Here is a 13,616-nt window from a genome sequence, read left to right as displayed (position 1 = left end):
TCTAGGTTGAATCATTTTGGTTATTATGAAATATCCCATCAGAATTTACACTTCTCTGTTGTCCTTTGAATTTCTTTTTACAGTATGCTTGAATTGGGTTCCATATAAAGACTATACCCTATGATTGGTGGTATGTCACTTAGAGTTTTTAAACTCAGACTCTCCTTCCATCTTCCATCTTTTCCCCCACTTTTTTCTTTTGGTTGGAGAAGCCAGGACATTGTTCATTAGAATTTACCATGCTTCAGGGTTTGAAAGTTGGTTTCCCCCATAGTCCTCTGTACTGCCTGTAGATCGATAGTTAAGTTCTCTAATCTCCATCAGTCAGGTGGTTTCTTTGTTCACTTTTCTTTTAAATGTTAAGATAGGACATGTTTTATCTTGTGATAGTAGCAATAATTAATGCTTATTATTGAGGTCTATGAGGAATGGAAAAGATAAAAGCAGTTGGAGGTTTGGCTTGAGAAACTTCCATTTTTTCAGTTTAAAAGGTGAGTCTTGTCATGTTTGTTTTCAGGTATTGAGCAAAGTTTTGACCAGGATGAGAGTGGGAACCGGACTTCGGTGGATCTTCGCATACGGAGAACCCAGGTTTGCTTGTCAGCTTCGTCCAGACCGAAGTGATGTGAAGAATAAGTCTTTCTCTATTTCCTTTTTTTTTTTTAAGATTTTATTTATTTATTCACGAGAGACAGAGATTGAGAGAGAGAGGCAGAGACACAGGCAGAGGGAGAAGCAGGCTCCATGCAGGGAGCCCTACGTGGGACTCAATCCCAGGACTCCAGGGTCACGTCCTGGGCTGAAGGTGGCGCTAAACCGCTGAGCCACCCCGGCTGCCCTCTATTTCCTTTCAAATTCATCTTTATGTCACACTGATCCTTATGACATCTCTGCAGAAAAGGAGGAGATCTCTACAGATGACTTCCTTATTATGAAGAAAAAATGTATTCGTCCATCCACAGAGTTCTGCTCTGGAGAGCAGTATTATCTGAATTATTAGAATCCCTAGAGGGTGTGGGGTGAGGTGACGTGTGGTGTGCAGACAAGGGGGTCCAGGCTGCTTGCTTCTGTTTGACAAGGGGGGGGGGCAGTGTACAGGCTCTGGGGTGCCAGCCGAGGTGCCAGTCTCCATCTGGTCAGCGGGGAGTGGTGGCAAGCTCTGAGTCACGATGTCCACCCGGTAACAGGTGCTGGGAGAGTCCAGCACGGTGGTGCTTGTGCAGCTCTCAGTGTGGTTGCTGCTCCTGTAACAGTTGTAGTTTACCTGATATAATGTTTTGCATGTCACTTTCAGCAGAAGAAATGACTATTGTGTATTAATTTAATTTTTCCCATGTTTAATAGCATTCTGTACTATCTCGGAAGTTTGTAGAAGTGATGACGGAATATAATGAGGCACAGACGCTGTTCCGGGACCGAAGCAAAGGACGGATTCAGCGTCAGCTAGAAATTAGTGAGTAAAGGAAAATGCTACTTTTGTTAAAAGCATATTTTTTTCTGAAGTTCTGACATCAAAGTACTGTAACATTCCATCTTTTTTTTTTTTTGCCAATATTGCAAAACCTAAGCTTTCTTGCAGCTTCCAGTTCATTGAATCACCAAAACTTTTTCTTTATTTACATCCTTCAGAAAATCCTTGGTAAATGGATTTTTTTTAAAAAGGATTTTATTTATTTATGAGAGGAACAGAGAGAGGCAGAAACATGGGTAGAGGGAGAAGCAGGCTCCCCATAAGGAGCCCGATGTGGGACTCGATCCCGGATCCCAGGATCATGCCCTGAGCCGGAAGCAGATGCTCAACTGCTGAACCACCCAGGTGTCCCTGGATTTTAAATTACTTTCTAATTAGCATTATTCTTAGAGTGCTAAGCAGATTTGGAACACTTTCAGCTATCATCACACACTTCCCTGTTGCCCACAACAGGGGGGCAGATATGGTCTCTGTGGGCCTCAGGGCACTGCATGTAGGGCGAGGCAGCACAGACTGCCCTTTGTACCAGCTTGCCATAAAAGGATGCATGCAAAGCCATCAGCCTGGGAAGGGGGGCTTGGGCCTCCCTCTGGGCAGGAGGCAGTTTGCTGATCCTTTAAAGGTCAGTCAGGTGGGCCACCTCCCCGTGAGCGAAGACTAGGGCTCCTCAGCCGGGGCCCAAGCTCATGATGGGATAGGTGGCCACTGGGGCTGTGCACACCTCCCTAGGGACTTGGGGAGCCTGGAACAACCACAAGTGGGAACAACCATCAAATGGCATTTCAGCGACTTTACTGAAATATAGTTATATGCCATGACGATGATGTGCAAAGGATACAGGTCAGCAGCTTTAGTGTATCACACAGTTGTAGAACATCTTTGTTGCCCCAGAACTACCTACGGTCTTTCACTCTCTGCACCTTTCCTGTGGAGCGCTAGCCTCTATCAATCTGCCAGAAAAACATTGTTTGAAAACGTTGACAATTCAGATTTTAGTTGCTAACTTAACAGTCGAAAAAGTTATTTGTAAGTGTTGGCATGTTCTGAGTGGAGGCTCTGTTCATCTTGCAGCTGGAAGAACCACGACAGATGATGAGCTGGAGGAGATGCTGGAGAGTGGAAGTCCTTCTGTCTTCACGGCAGACGTGAGTACCTGGGAGGCTGCGGCTGCACGCCTGCATGCACTTGACCTGCATTTGATTTCCAAAGCGGCCCTGAGTTCATCAGTATTTCTCTTTTGTGTTTGTTTTCCAAAGATTATATCAGATTCACAAATTACTAGACAAGCTCTTAATGAAATTGAGTCTCGTCACAAGGACATCATGAAGCTAGAGACCAGCATCCGGGAGCTGCATGAGATGTTCACGGACATGGCTATGTTCGTGGAGACCCAGGTATCTGCACACATGTCCCTGTCTCTGGTACGGTGGCATGGACTCGTGAACTCTCACATGGGATTCCAGTATAGCCGAGAAAGCCAGGATTTTGGATCCAGTCTCAAAACTCAGAAGTTGATTGCAGTTATATTGTGAGGCAGGAATGCTTAAATACTCAACAGTACGGGATTGGCTTCCTTACTTAAATTCCGTGTGTCTGCTGGACAACTTACTAGGCAGCCACAGGTGGCAGACTTTAGTTCAGAGGGATTTTTAGAGAGACATAGAAATATAGTGTTGGAATTACAGGTGAAGGGGGAGATACAAAATCTTATGTGTCTATGTATACACACATCTGTGTTATCCTAGATCATGCTTGCACGCATGCGTATGTCTGTGGCATGAACTCGGCTCCATAAAATAGTATTCATAGAAGGAAAGAAATATACCAAATAGTATAATAACAGTGGGATGCTGGGGATTTTAATTTTCTTCTCTAAAGAACATGTATTTTTAAGTGTCTGAAAGGAGTGTGTGTTAGAATGATAATTGGCAGAAATGTTTAAAAGGAAAAGCTGGGAGCTATAGTTCATGATCAACCAGGGATGTGAGGATGGAAGGAGCATAGGCAGTCCCTCACAAAATCCAAAATCCAGCATAAGATACAAATTGGTGTGTCCTGTTAGGTGTGTGGATATGTTCGTTCTGACTCCTGGACCTGAATCAGGCTCTTGGTGATGTTTCCAAGATGGAGTGAGGCCTGCATGTGGCCATCCACTGATTCAGGGGTTAGGATTGTGTTGACGCCCATGCCATGGGAGTGTCTGTGTCTGTGTCTGTGTCTTAGGTAGATTGTGTCCTCGTGCTCCCAAAGGCTGGTTTTGGAATCTGCTCTGGGAGGAGCAGTCTGCTGAGATGTTTCGAACCTGATCAGTTTATTTTCTGGATTATGTGAGGGAGGACAGGAAGTCCATCCTGTATAGGACTCATTCTCCATGTCACTGACCTTTGGAAGAACACTGTTGATTTTGAGGAGGTTTATCATAAAAATATGTGGAAATCTCAGGTTCTGTGTGATTTCTGGGAAAAACCAGTAGCCCCTGGGGCAGGGGGTGGGTTCATGGGGTGGAGCCCTTGCTTCCCCACACTAGAAGTTTCTGCCAGCTTTGTATTTTCAGGGAGTATTCTGAAGAGAGCCACTAGGCAGTAAGGACGGTATGTTGTGTTAGTAATTGTGAAAGATTTTAGAGTACCAGAGACTTTGATCTTGATGGTTCTACACCCCATGTATGGCCTTAAGCTTCAGTAGGAAAATGGCTGTATCAGTTTTGTTTCACCATGTCTCCTTTTAGAAGTTTGTTGGTATTGCGTTATTTTTACTTCTTTAACTCAAACTGTGTGCATAGTCAGAACTGCTAGTAAGCTTGAGGTTTGAACACATGAGGTAATTGTACATCATTTCCCACTGTTGTACTGTCACTGCTGCAGACTGTGTGTGCTGTGGACACGGAGGCAGGTATGGTTCCCCTCCCATCCACCTCCCTGCACTCGCCTCACCCCCATACTCTTCCTTCATCTAGTCTACTTAATATTAAGCAGATGGTGGTCTAAGTTTACTGACATTTCAAGAAATCACCACAGTTTTCCACCCACTGGAAACGACGTCATTGTACATTGTGTGTGTGTGTGTGCGTGCTGCGAAGGTGTCAGGCTGTGCTCACCTTCAAAAGGCACTCCCGTGCGAGAGCGCCTCTCAGAATGGGCTTGATACGCCTTTAATCATCTGCATCGTCACCCGACCCTCTCATCCTCATTCAGTCTTTTTAAAGTATAAATTTTGATTACTTTGTGTTGGCATGTTTATAACATTCTCATCTTTTTTGTAAATGTGAGCAACATTTGGTGCTCATTCCTTGCATATGACATCCATGTGAAGACTTTATCAGTGCTCTGTCTGCCTTGAGATGTGTGCTCAGGTCATTCAAAAACATTCTCTGAGTCTGAAACTTTGTTTTAAGGGTGAAATGATCAACAACATAGAAAAAAACGTTATGAACGCCACAGACTACGTAGAGCATGCTAAAGAAGAAACAAAGAAAGCTATTAAATATCACAGCAAAGCTAGAAGGGTGAGTTTGGTTTTTGAGAATTAAAGTGCATTCTTCTCTTCATTTGGCTTTAAGTGTAATATGCCCACGTAGTCCTCCTTTAAAGGTCTTCCAGTAAATAAATTCTTATATTCTTATTTCACTTTAAAACTGAAGTGATGATTTTGCTAAAAATTTTTGAAGATTATGTAGGCAGATGTGTTCTGTGACCTTTATGTTCTGAGTGGCTGACCTCATGTTTCTCCAGAGGCCCCTGTGTCTTGCGCCACTATCTGGAGGGGGATGGAGAGCTAACAGGATGGGAATTTTAGAAGCTGTTGGTTACACACTTTGTTCAGTGAACCGTGGCTTCTTTCCTTGGGTTGCTTGCTAATTCTCTGGTTTGGAGGGTGAAGGGCGCTGCTGAGACTGGACACGTGCTATGTGGCTCCGAGTTCAAGCTTTGTGAATGAGTTTACCCGAATCCTGAGTGTGTGGTGTGTGAGCAAAGCTCTTCTAAGAAAACAGCGAAATGACAGAATTAAGCTCTGACTCAGGGACAAGGAAGCTCTCTATGTTCCATGGGGGTCCTGGTCTGGTAATTCTTGGTTTCCTTCTTCCCAGAGTGGAGAAGGCCCACACAAAGCACACACCACTGCTTCCCTGCCCTGGTAGAGGGCTGTGAGGGTTCACAGGGCCTTTCTGGTTGGGTGGTTTCCCTTGCACTGCCCATGGCAGTCTTGTAAGGAGGCAGTTCCAGAGTGCTGGGAGGAAGGGAAGGGTCAGGGTGCAGAGTGCACTGGGCAGGGTGCTGGCCTCCACTCAGGGGCATGCCTGGGCTCCACTCTCCAACTGTAGGGCACCACACTCTGCTTTCTCTTGGGCATATCTGTGTTCGTTCTTTGGAACATGAGAACTGCTTGTTGATGTCATTCTCTAGTCACACTTTTTGAAAGTACTTCTCCATGAAGTGAGGTGCTGAGGTCCACAGGTGAGTTCTTAGCCGACTTCCTGTAAAAGTCACTCACCAAGGGCAGATTGCTTCATTTCACTGTGACATAACCAGCACATCAGTCCAGTGGACATGTTCATGCACAGTTGATGGGTTTTACAAAGATAACAGCCCTACTGGGAAGTACAGACGTATCCACTGGGCAAGCCTCACTGTGCCACACAGTGTCACCTGCTCAGAGAGGTGGGCCTGGGTCAAGAATTGTCACCATCTCTGCAGGGAAACAGCTGACACCACTTGTTCAGACTTCTCACTCTGCTCCCCAGATGGCAGCTGTCCCCCTCCTGGGCTCCTACTTTCTCCCCTGCACTGGGGGTGCTGTGTTTTCTGGGGTATGGTGGGAGCAGTGAGGGGTTTAACTGCTGGCAGTGAACACAAGAGGAACAGAAGAGGGTGAGCTTATTCCCTACATTGCTGGTCTCCTGTTGTCCTGAACTGGCCCTGTAGCTCTGTCCCAGGACTGTCGTGGGTCTCAGCCCCAGCAACTTACCCAGATACTGTGACCTGTAGATGGAGCTGCGTCCATCTCATTGATGGAAATGGATACCCTCAGGGTTCTAGAGCCATTCATCTCCAAGCCGTCTGACCTGTGAAATTAAACATCACCCTTTTAAGAACTAAAGACTGTCAAACGATGAATCAGATGTCCTGTAACTTCGATTTTAAAACCGCTTCCTGTGGATTGTTTTACTTTCAGTGAATGATGTCTTCTAATGTGGTGTGATAGGAAATTACCATAATGTAATCAGCTTGCTTTTCTTTGACAGAAAAAGTGGATAATTGTAGCTGTGTCAGTGGCTCTGGTTGCTGTAATTGCTCTAATTATTGGTTTATCAGTTGGCAAATGATGATGTGGATCACGTCCATGTGCATGCCCCCCTGCCAGCGAGGCAGTAAGTACCTAACAACTAATCTACTTATTAACTTTGCTGATGAGCTAGTAGTAATGCTTGCTCAATTTTAATGTACTTACAAGTCCTACCAGCCTGCCAGCAGAGCAGAGCGGGGCCAGGAGTATCACTTGGCAGTGCGTGTCCCTGGCTGCAGAGGCCAGTCCGGCTACCACGGGTACTGAAGGTTAACGGGCTGGTAGAGGGTCATCTCTAAACAGAGGCCTCCCTCTCATGTGGCCTGTTAAAGCCTCTGGGTCCCTTGCACTCCTGCCCAAGGTGCACTCACGCTCCATGTAGCGACTACAGCACAGAGGCACTTTCTCCTTGAACTGGCATTTAACAGTTGAATGTACCTTTTAAGTTTTTAGCTTTTGGAATAGCTGCAATACCTGAAAGTTGCTTTGTGCGATCTACCCACTGGTGGTGTTACTGTGGGTTGGAAGGAGTGGAAGCAGAGTTCTCTGGAAAAGTCTAGGGCCTGAAAGTCCTTCCTCTCGCTGGTGCCCCTGTGCCAACGCCAGTGATTTTCCCATACTTCCTTACAGAAGCAGACTGTTCAGTTAGCGTGCCTGGTAGTTCAGGGATTCTGAGGAGAAAAGATAATTACTGATGAAAGTGTTTTTGTCCACCGTATGTCACCTTTCCCCAAACTTCAGTACATTTTATGTTTCCCCTCGGGTCTCTTGTTCATTTGGGAGCCTCCTCCCCATGGGAGCGCTCCGGTGAGAATGCTGGCTGGTGTGCTGCGCCCCTCGGCCCAGCGTGTCAGTGCCCCCATTTTGGGGTGCTGACGGCTGCCCCGGAGGAGCTCATTCTTTTGTCGTGAGAGCCACTGCAGCCCCAGGACAGACAGCAGAGTAGAGAGGAGGCCTGTGTGCGGCTCCACCACTGTTGTCAGCCTGTGAGAGTTCTGTCCCTGAGTGCACCCCGGAGGCCCTGGGCGCGTGCTGCGTGTGGGAGGAAGCTAGTGCGGTCCATGTGCTGCCCTCATGCGCCACAAGATCACACTGGAACTTGTTTCAGAAATAGGCTTGGGGATGGTGAGTTGGTTGAAGTTTGTTCTTTAGAAGGAAGGAGGCTTAAAAAAAAAAAAAAAAAGGGAAGGAGGCTTAGCACTCTGTTAGGACATTGATGTCACTTTCCTGATGCTGTCCTGTTAGCTCTGCTGGAAAAATAGTGTATATAATTTCCTTCACTAACATAATTGCATTTAAAAATGTTTTTATGATTGTTTTGGATATGTATTTTCTTAATTTTGCCTGGTGTTCATAGTATGGTTGGTTGAATATGGTTACAGCAAAGATTAAAAATGATTTTTAGATTGGACCCAGTAATGGTGTTTGGTAAGGCCATTGAGTAAAAGCAGGTTTTTCACTGTGATCCTTGGGGGAGCAGTGGGCTTACTGCGGGCCCTGGGCCTGCATGGCTGGTGTACCCTCATGTCTTTCAATATGAATGTAGGACAGCCCTCATTAATAAAAACACACCAAAGTGCACACCAACAATTTTTTTTTATAGAAATGCAGTGGTTGATACCTATAATACTTTGGAAAGATTAACTTATTCTTTCAGCAAATAGTTCAGCAGACCCTCCCAGTAGGCCAGACACAGAGTGTGGGCACACTGTGGAGGTGATCCTAATCCCACAGCCTGCAGCGTGGCCAGGATGGTCGATGTCCTATCTGGAGACAGGTGGAGAGTGTGCTGTGCCCATGGTTTATGTCTCCTAGGGGGTCAAGCCATGACTTTACCCCAGAACAGGGCTAGTGCCCTGGGCTGTGCTCTGCCCACTAAGGGTGGGGGGCAGGGATGTGTTTGGCTGGAGCTGTTAGGGTGTCAGACAAGAATGTGGTGCAGTCTGTGGCATCTGGGGTGTGGGAGTTTGGGAGAGCACCTCCTCAAGCCAGTGGGAAAGGAAGGAGACGTGTGCACAGTGCTCAGACCCCCGCAGAGCAAGTACTGTGGGCAGGGAAAGTCCGAGCTCTCAGGCAGGGTGGCTGGTTTTCCCTGGGGACCTCAAGTGCATGAGCAGGCACTGAACCTGTAGGGTGGCTGCCGGTGGGAAGGAAGATGGGACCACAGGCTCGGATCGAGGTGCTGAGTGGAGTTCACGGGGCTGTGGTCCTCATGCCAGCAACGTGCGCAGCTCAGACGAGAGGGGACGTCCCCAGGGCCATGCTCCCTCGCCCCCCGAGTCGCTGACTGAAAGATTCCCGAGGGCCTGGCCCATGGACTGTTGAGAGCTTGGTGACTGCCAGAGCTCCTGGTGCACATGCTGCCTTGGAGCCGCGGTGAGGCCTGCCCGGGCTGACGGCCAGTTAGGGAGATGGCCCTGCCTCAGTGTCCTGCTGCAGGGTGCCCTTCATTGTTGTGACTTCTCCCAAGTCCTGGGAGGAGAGCAGGTTCCTTGAGCCACAGGTGGTTCAGCTTCCCTCTGGGCAGGGTTGCTTGTTAACTGAAACCTAGCGCAGTGCTGTTGCCGGGGGGCGGGGATGTGGTGGAAGACCCTCCTGGACCTCCTGGGTTTCTTACAGACTGCACGTGTGCCTTGGGCAAAACACGGCTAAGGAAGCTGTCAGCAGACGGGACCTTCATCTAGTGAAAGGGATTATAGGGAAAAGGAGGGGAACTGGGTAGGAAAAATCAGAGAGGGACACAGGACGTGAGAGACTTCTAATTCTGGGAGACGAACAAGGGGTGGTGGAAGGGGAGGTGGGCGGGGGGATGGGGTGACTGGGTGATGGGCACTGAGGAGGGCACTTGATGGGATGTGCGCTGGGTGATATGCTATATGTTGGCAAATCGAATTTAAATCTTAAAAAGGTAAAAAAAAGTCTTGAAAGGATGTGCAGTGCGCCCGAGGAATCGCAGTCTGCAACTAGTATGATCAGTAGGAGTGTTCATTAAGGGCCCACAGGGCACCAGGGAGGCGTTGCCTTTGCCCCGGGAGCAAGTGGCTGTTTTGACACCACCTATGTTCACTTACTGCATCCCCTTAGCATAGCAGACACGTGTTCATATCTCAGCTGGCCCGTGCACATTTCCTGTCCGCCTCTCCCTTGTCTGTGACCTGGAGGACTTGTATTTTAAACTCTCAAATTCCAGGAGGATCTTGTTAAGAAATGACATTAGTGATTTCTTTCTTTGGATACCTTGGACATTAATTAATGTTTTTCTTTATCTTTCAGAAAATGATGTTCATTACTATTTGTGTAATTATTTTGCTTGTGATCCTTGGAATTGTCCTAGCAACAACACTGTCATAGCAGCCAGATCCCAAGAGCCACTCTCCCTGGAGTCACACCACACCTGCAGCAAGTCCATGTCCTCCCAGTCCAGGACTGAGCTCCAGGCACTGTGACGTGTGGTGCTGGGTGCTGGTCTCTGGTTAGAGAAGGCCAGGGGAGACTCAAGGGACACATCATTCAGGGGAAGTCTGTGTGGGATGGGTGTGACGAGTTACCCCAAACATCCCTGGACTCTGAGCAGCACACAACAAAAATGTAACAATGTGAAACTTATTTCAATGGCCTTAAAATAAGGAATTATTGAAAATTTCAATTTTTTTTATATTTCAGTGTTAAAAATGCATGTGAAGTTTAATAAGGAATATTTTGTTAGGAAGCTCGTAGATGTCGGGTCTGAGCTTTCCTTCCCTATCCCCTCCCGGCTAACATGCTAATTGAGACGTTTTTGTACTGTGTTTAATTTGTGTTTGTTTGCAACAAAAATTTTTATCACAGAGCTGTTTTGTAAGATATCTATAATTTTAAATGTTTATATTGTTTAATATATTAACATCTTAATTTACTCCATTTTTATATATTATTGCCTTTTGAAAGAAACTTCATATTATCAGAACCTCCTTTGCTCAGCTGTTTACAGTTTGCCGTTGGCATAGCTCACATGGGCTGCAAAGCCCCTGAAAAGTCTTTCAAGTGCCTTCTGTTGATGCTGATTTGTGAGGTTCCAGTGCACCTGACACCCCCAGGAAAGCCCTCATTGTTGTACTCCTGTCCACTCCTCTGTACTCACGTCCACTGCCCGAGATAATAAATCAGTTACTCACTGTGAAAGACCACGGCCTTGTGTTTATTCATTAGAAGTTGTGTTTACGTGCTCCTGTTTACTTCAAAGGTGGTGAGAAGACCGAGATCTCAGACTTTCTAAACTCATAGAAATTATTTCCAGACGTTAACTCTTCTAACCATACACTGTGTACAGATTGCTTAGCTGCGCTTTAAGGGCTTACTGTTCTGCTGAACCTCAAAAGTGAATTCACAAAGTTGATAGGAGTCTATGATAAACAAACATTTGTATTGCCCATTAATGTTTTTTAGTATAATATGTGTTTTATTTTTTGACTTGTAAGACGTAGGAGTCTTACTAGCGAGTGCACAAGATAGCAGCTGGTCAGAGTTGTAAATGAATGTGAAGGATGCTCAAAACGTTACTCACTCACTGCTGTCTGCGCCTCTGTTCTGATGCCAGTTCTGACTGAGGGAGACATTTTTGATTTTATGTAGTAATTGTGAACATCGAGCAGTTTGGAGACTGTGCCTTATGTAATACAATTATGCATTCCACCCCAACAGCTGCATCCAGCGGCCTAGCTTAGACTCAGGTGTGAACGGATGCATTTCGTCTGTTTGCTGATTACCGCTGGGTACTCACTGTTAGGAGAGGAGTGTCCTGGCTATCACGTGTGTTTTTAAAAACCTTTAAATGGCCTGTGAATGGGGTGTGCTCACTGACATGTGCATATGTTGGAAACGTGCCTTGAGGGATCTTTAAATATTTAGCGATCATGCTTGAATTAGTACGGCTTCCGTGCACCTGTCTGTGTAATCATGTCCGTGTGCAGATGGCGTCTCTGTGGATACTGGCCTGCGTCTTCCTCCAGCCCTGCTTCTGCCTCATACCAGTGCGTGGTTCTGGCCACTCACCCTCCATCTGAAGGCCTTACTGGATGGATCTGCGCTTTTGCGGATGAAGTTACGGATTTCTTTTTAAATAAACATTTATGTCATCAGCAGTACGTCTGTGTGTGTAAGCCTCAAGCACCTGTTTGAGGTGAGATTTTTAAAAATATACCTACAGGTTTGTGTGTTACTGTTTATCATTTCTTCAAATATTTTATGTTTACATTAAAAAAAAAAAACTGCCAGAGAACCGAAAAAAAATTTACTTTCTGTCTTGTCAATTCTGGAAAGATTTTTGGGGAGATACTTAATTGCATATCCATTAATAAATTGTTCTACTAAGAAAATTACTTGTGGCCATTATTATGTATCATAATGTAATGTGATTTGATGATGTTAGGGCTTTTGATACATTTTGATTATTTGATGATTTGTGTTGTTATTACAGTTCCTCGATGTCAGCAGTGCGTGTGGAGAAGCCTGTCTGGGTTCTCTGCTTATGACAAATGCTAATTCAGGGGACTTGGGTTATATTTCAGAGTCACTGGCTTCAAAGGCTTATGTCCACTCGACGGATTCTCCTTTGTTAATGGGGTGGGGGATGGAGTGCCCCAAGCTGTTCATTGTCTGTATTTCTTAATCCTCTTTCAGAATTTTTCTTAAGTGGGATTTCCTAGATTCATAATCCTTAAATTCTAACTGTACTAGAAAGTGATGTTCAAAACCCAGAATTGTAAAGAAGAAAGTGAACTCAGCCCTGGAGGGAGCAGGTGGTAGAGCCAGGTTGCCAAGCCCCTTCCTCACTGTGTCTCCTTTCTAATTGCCATCTTGATGTACACATTCAGTAAGCTCCTCCATTTGTACTTCTTATATGTGGTTTAGAAGGTAAAGTAATGGATTTTGTTCATTTGAACCCTCTGGGGCTTCTGGGGGGAGTCTGAAACTGGCCCACTCTGAGGAGAGGGAGGGGCCCCAGATGGACAGGCGGTGGGTGCAACAGGCAGGGGAACTCCCTCCAGTCTCGTCCCAGGTGACGAGGAGCAGGGTTTGGTCCTGTCCATCAGCATTTGGGGTTCACGGGGAGGCCTTAGTGGGGTCCCACACCGTCCACCTGGCCTCAGCGCCACATGCCCCTCAAGGCTGTGGCCTGGAAAGTTGCTCCCACTCTCCCACTGTGGGAAGGACAGCGGAGCCCCATCCCAGGGATGGGAGGGTGAGGGACCGCCCACAGCCCAGGCCCAGCTGTGGGTTGGCTGTTCTCTCCGTGAACCTCTGCCAACATTTCAATGCATCTAAAGTAACCACCTCCCATGAGCTTGAAACAGGATCAAGTTGGAATAGAATTCATACCTGCAGGGCTGCAGGGCAGCCCCAGGCCGGCAGCGGGCCAGGGCCAGTGCAGAGGGCATCCCTGGCATCCCTCGGCCCCTCCCACAGCAGCCTGCAGTCCACCCTGCACTTGGCTAATCCCACTGCTCCCTGTTAGCTTTGGCCCATGTGCGCGATGCAGAGGAGACATGCAGGGCTCAGGGCTGATCACGGGAGAGCCCACTGGTGGTGCCCGCGATGGCAATGGGTACATCTGGAGCTACCAGGCTCCAGCCGCCCTCCACCTTGACCTCAGGGCCATGGAGAGCCTGATGCCTCCATTTCTGCCCTTGGGCTGGGGCCACTGCAGGAGAGGAGGTGCACTCAGAAATTGTAGAAGGTGGCTCAGGCCTTGACTTCCCCACAGGGTAAGTTCCAGAAAAGGCTGCCTGGAGTGCTGGAGAGGTCTGCCCTGGGTGTGACCTTGGTCCCCTCTGAGAGAGGAGGTGGGTGGGGTACTGAGAACCTCGAGGGACCACCGGCCAGA

General features: G+C 47.1%; 1 protein-coding gene across 4 annotated transcripts in view; it reads left to right on the top strand.

Moving 5' to 3' along the window:
• Positions 1 to 12,072, top strand: part of STX2 (syntaxin 2) — a 31,432-nt gene extending 19,360 nt beyond the window's left edge. For 2 of the 4 annotated variants that reach the window (XM_055322784.1, XM_055322787.1), the window contains exons 5-11: positions 518 to 591; positions 1,345 to 1,453; positions 2,543 to 2,616; positions 2,728 to 2,865; positions 4,866 to 4,976; positions 6,714 to 6,839; positions 10,028 to 12,072. In XM_055322784.1, coding sequence (XP_055178759.1) covers positions 518 to 591; positions 1,345 to 1,453; positions 2,543 to 2,616; positions 2,728 to 2,865; positions 4,866 to 4,976; positions 6,714 to 6,794 — 587 coding nt within the window. In that variant the 3' untranslated portion in view covers positions 6,795 to 6,839; positions 10,028 to 12,072. The remainder of the gene's footprint in view (positions 1 to 517; positions 592 to 1,344; positions 1,454 to 2,542; positions 2,617 to 2,727; positions 2,866 to 4,865; positions 4,977 to 6,713; positions 6,840 to 10,027) is intronic. The other 2 variants (XM_055322788.1, XM_055322785.1) reach the window with 2 other exon arrangements.
• Positions 12,073 to 13,616: the final 1,544 nt, after the last annotated feature.

This window comes from Nyctereutes procyonoides, unplaced genomic scaffold (assembly GCF_905146905.1).
Source record: "Nyctereutes procyonoides isolate TBG_1078 unplaced genomic scaffold, NYPRO_anot_genome, whole genome shotgun sequence".
Taxonomy (NCBI): domain Eukaryota; kingdom Metazoa; phylum Chordata; class Mammalia; order Carnivora; family Canidae; genus Nyctereutes; species Nyctereutes procyonoides.
The sequence above is the reverse complement of the archived record's forward strand: the minus strand, read 5'-3'. Positions and strand labels throughout refer to the sequence as shown.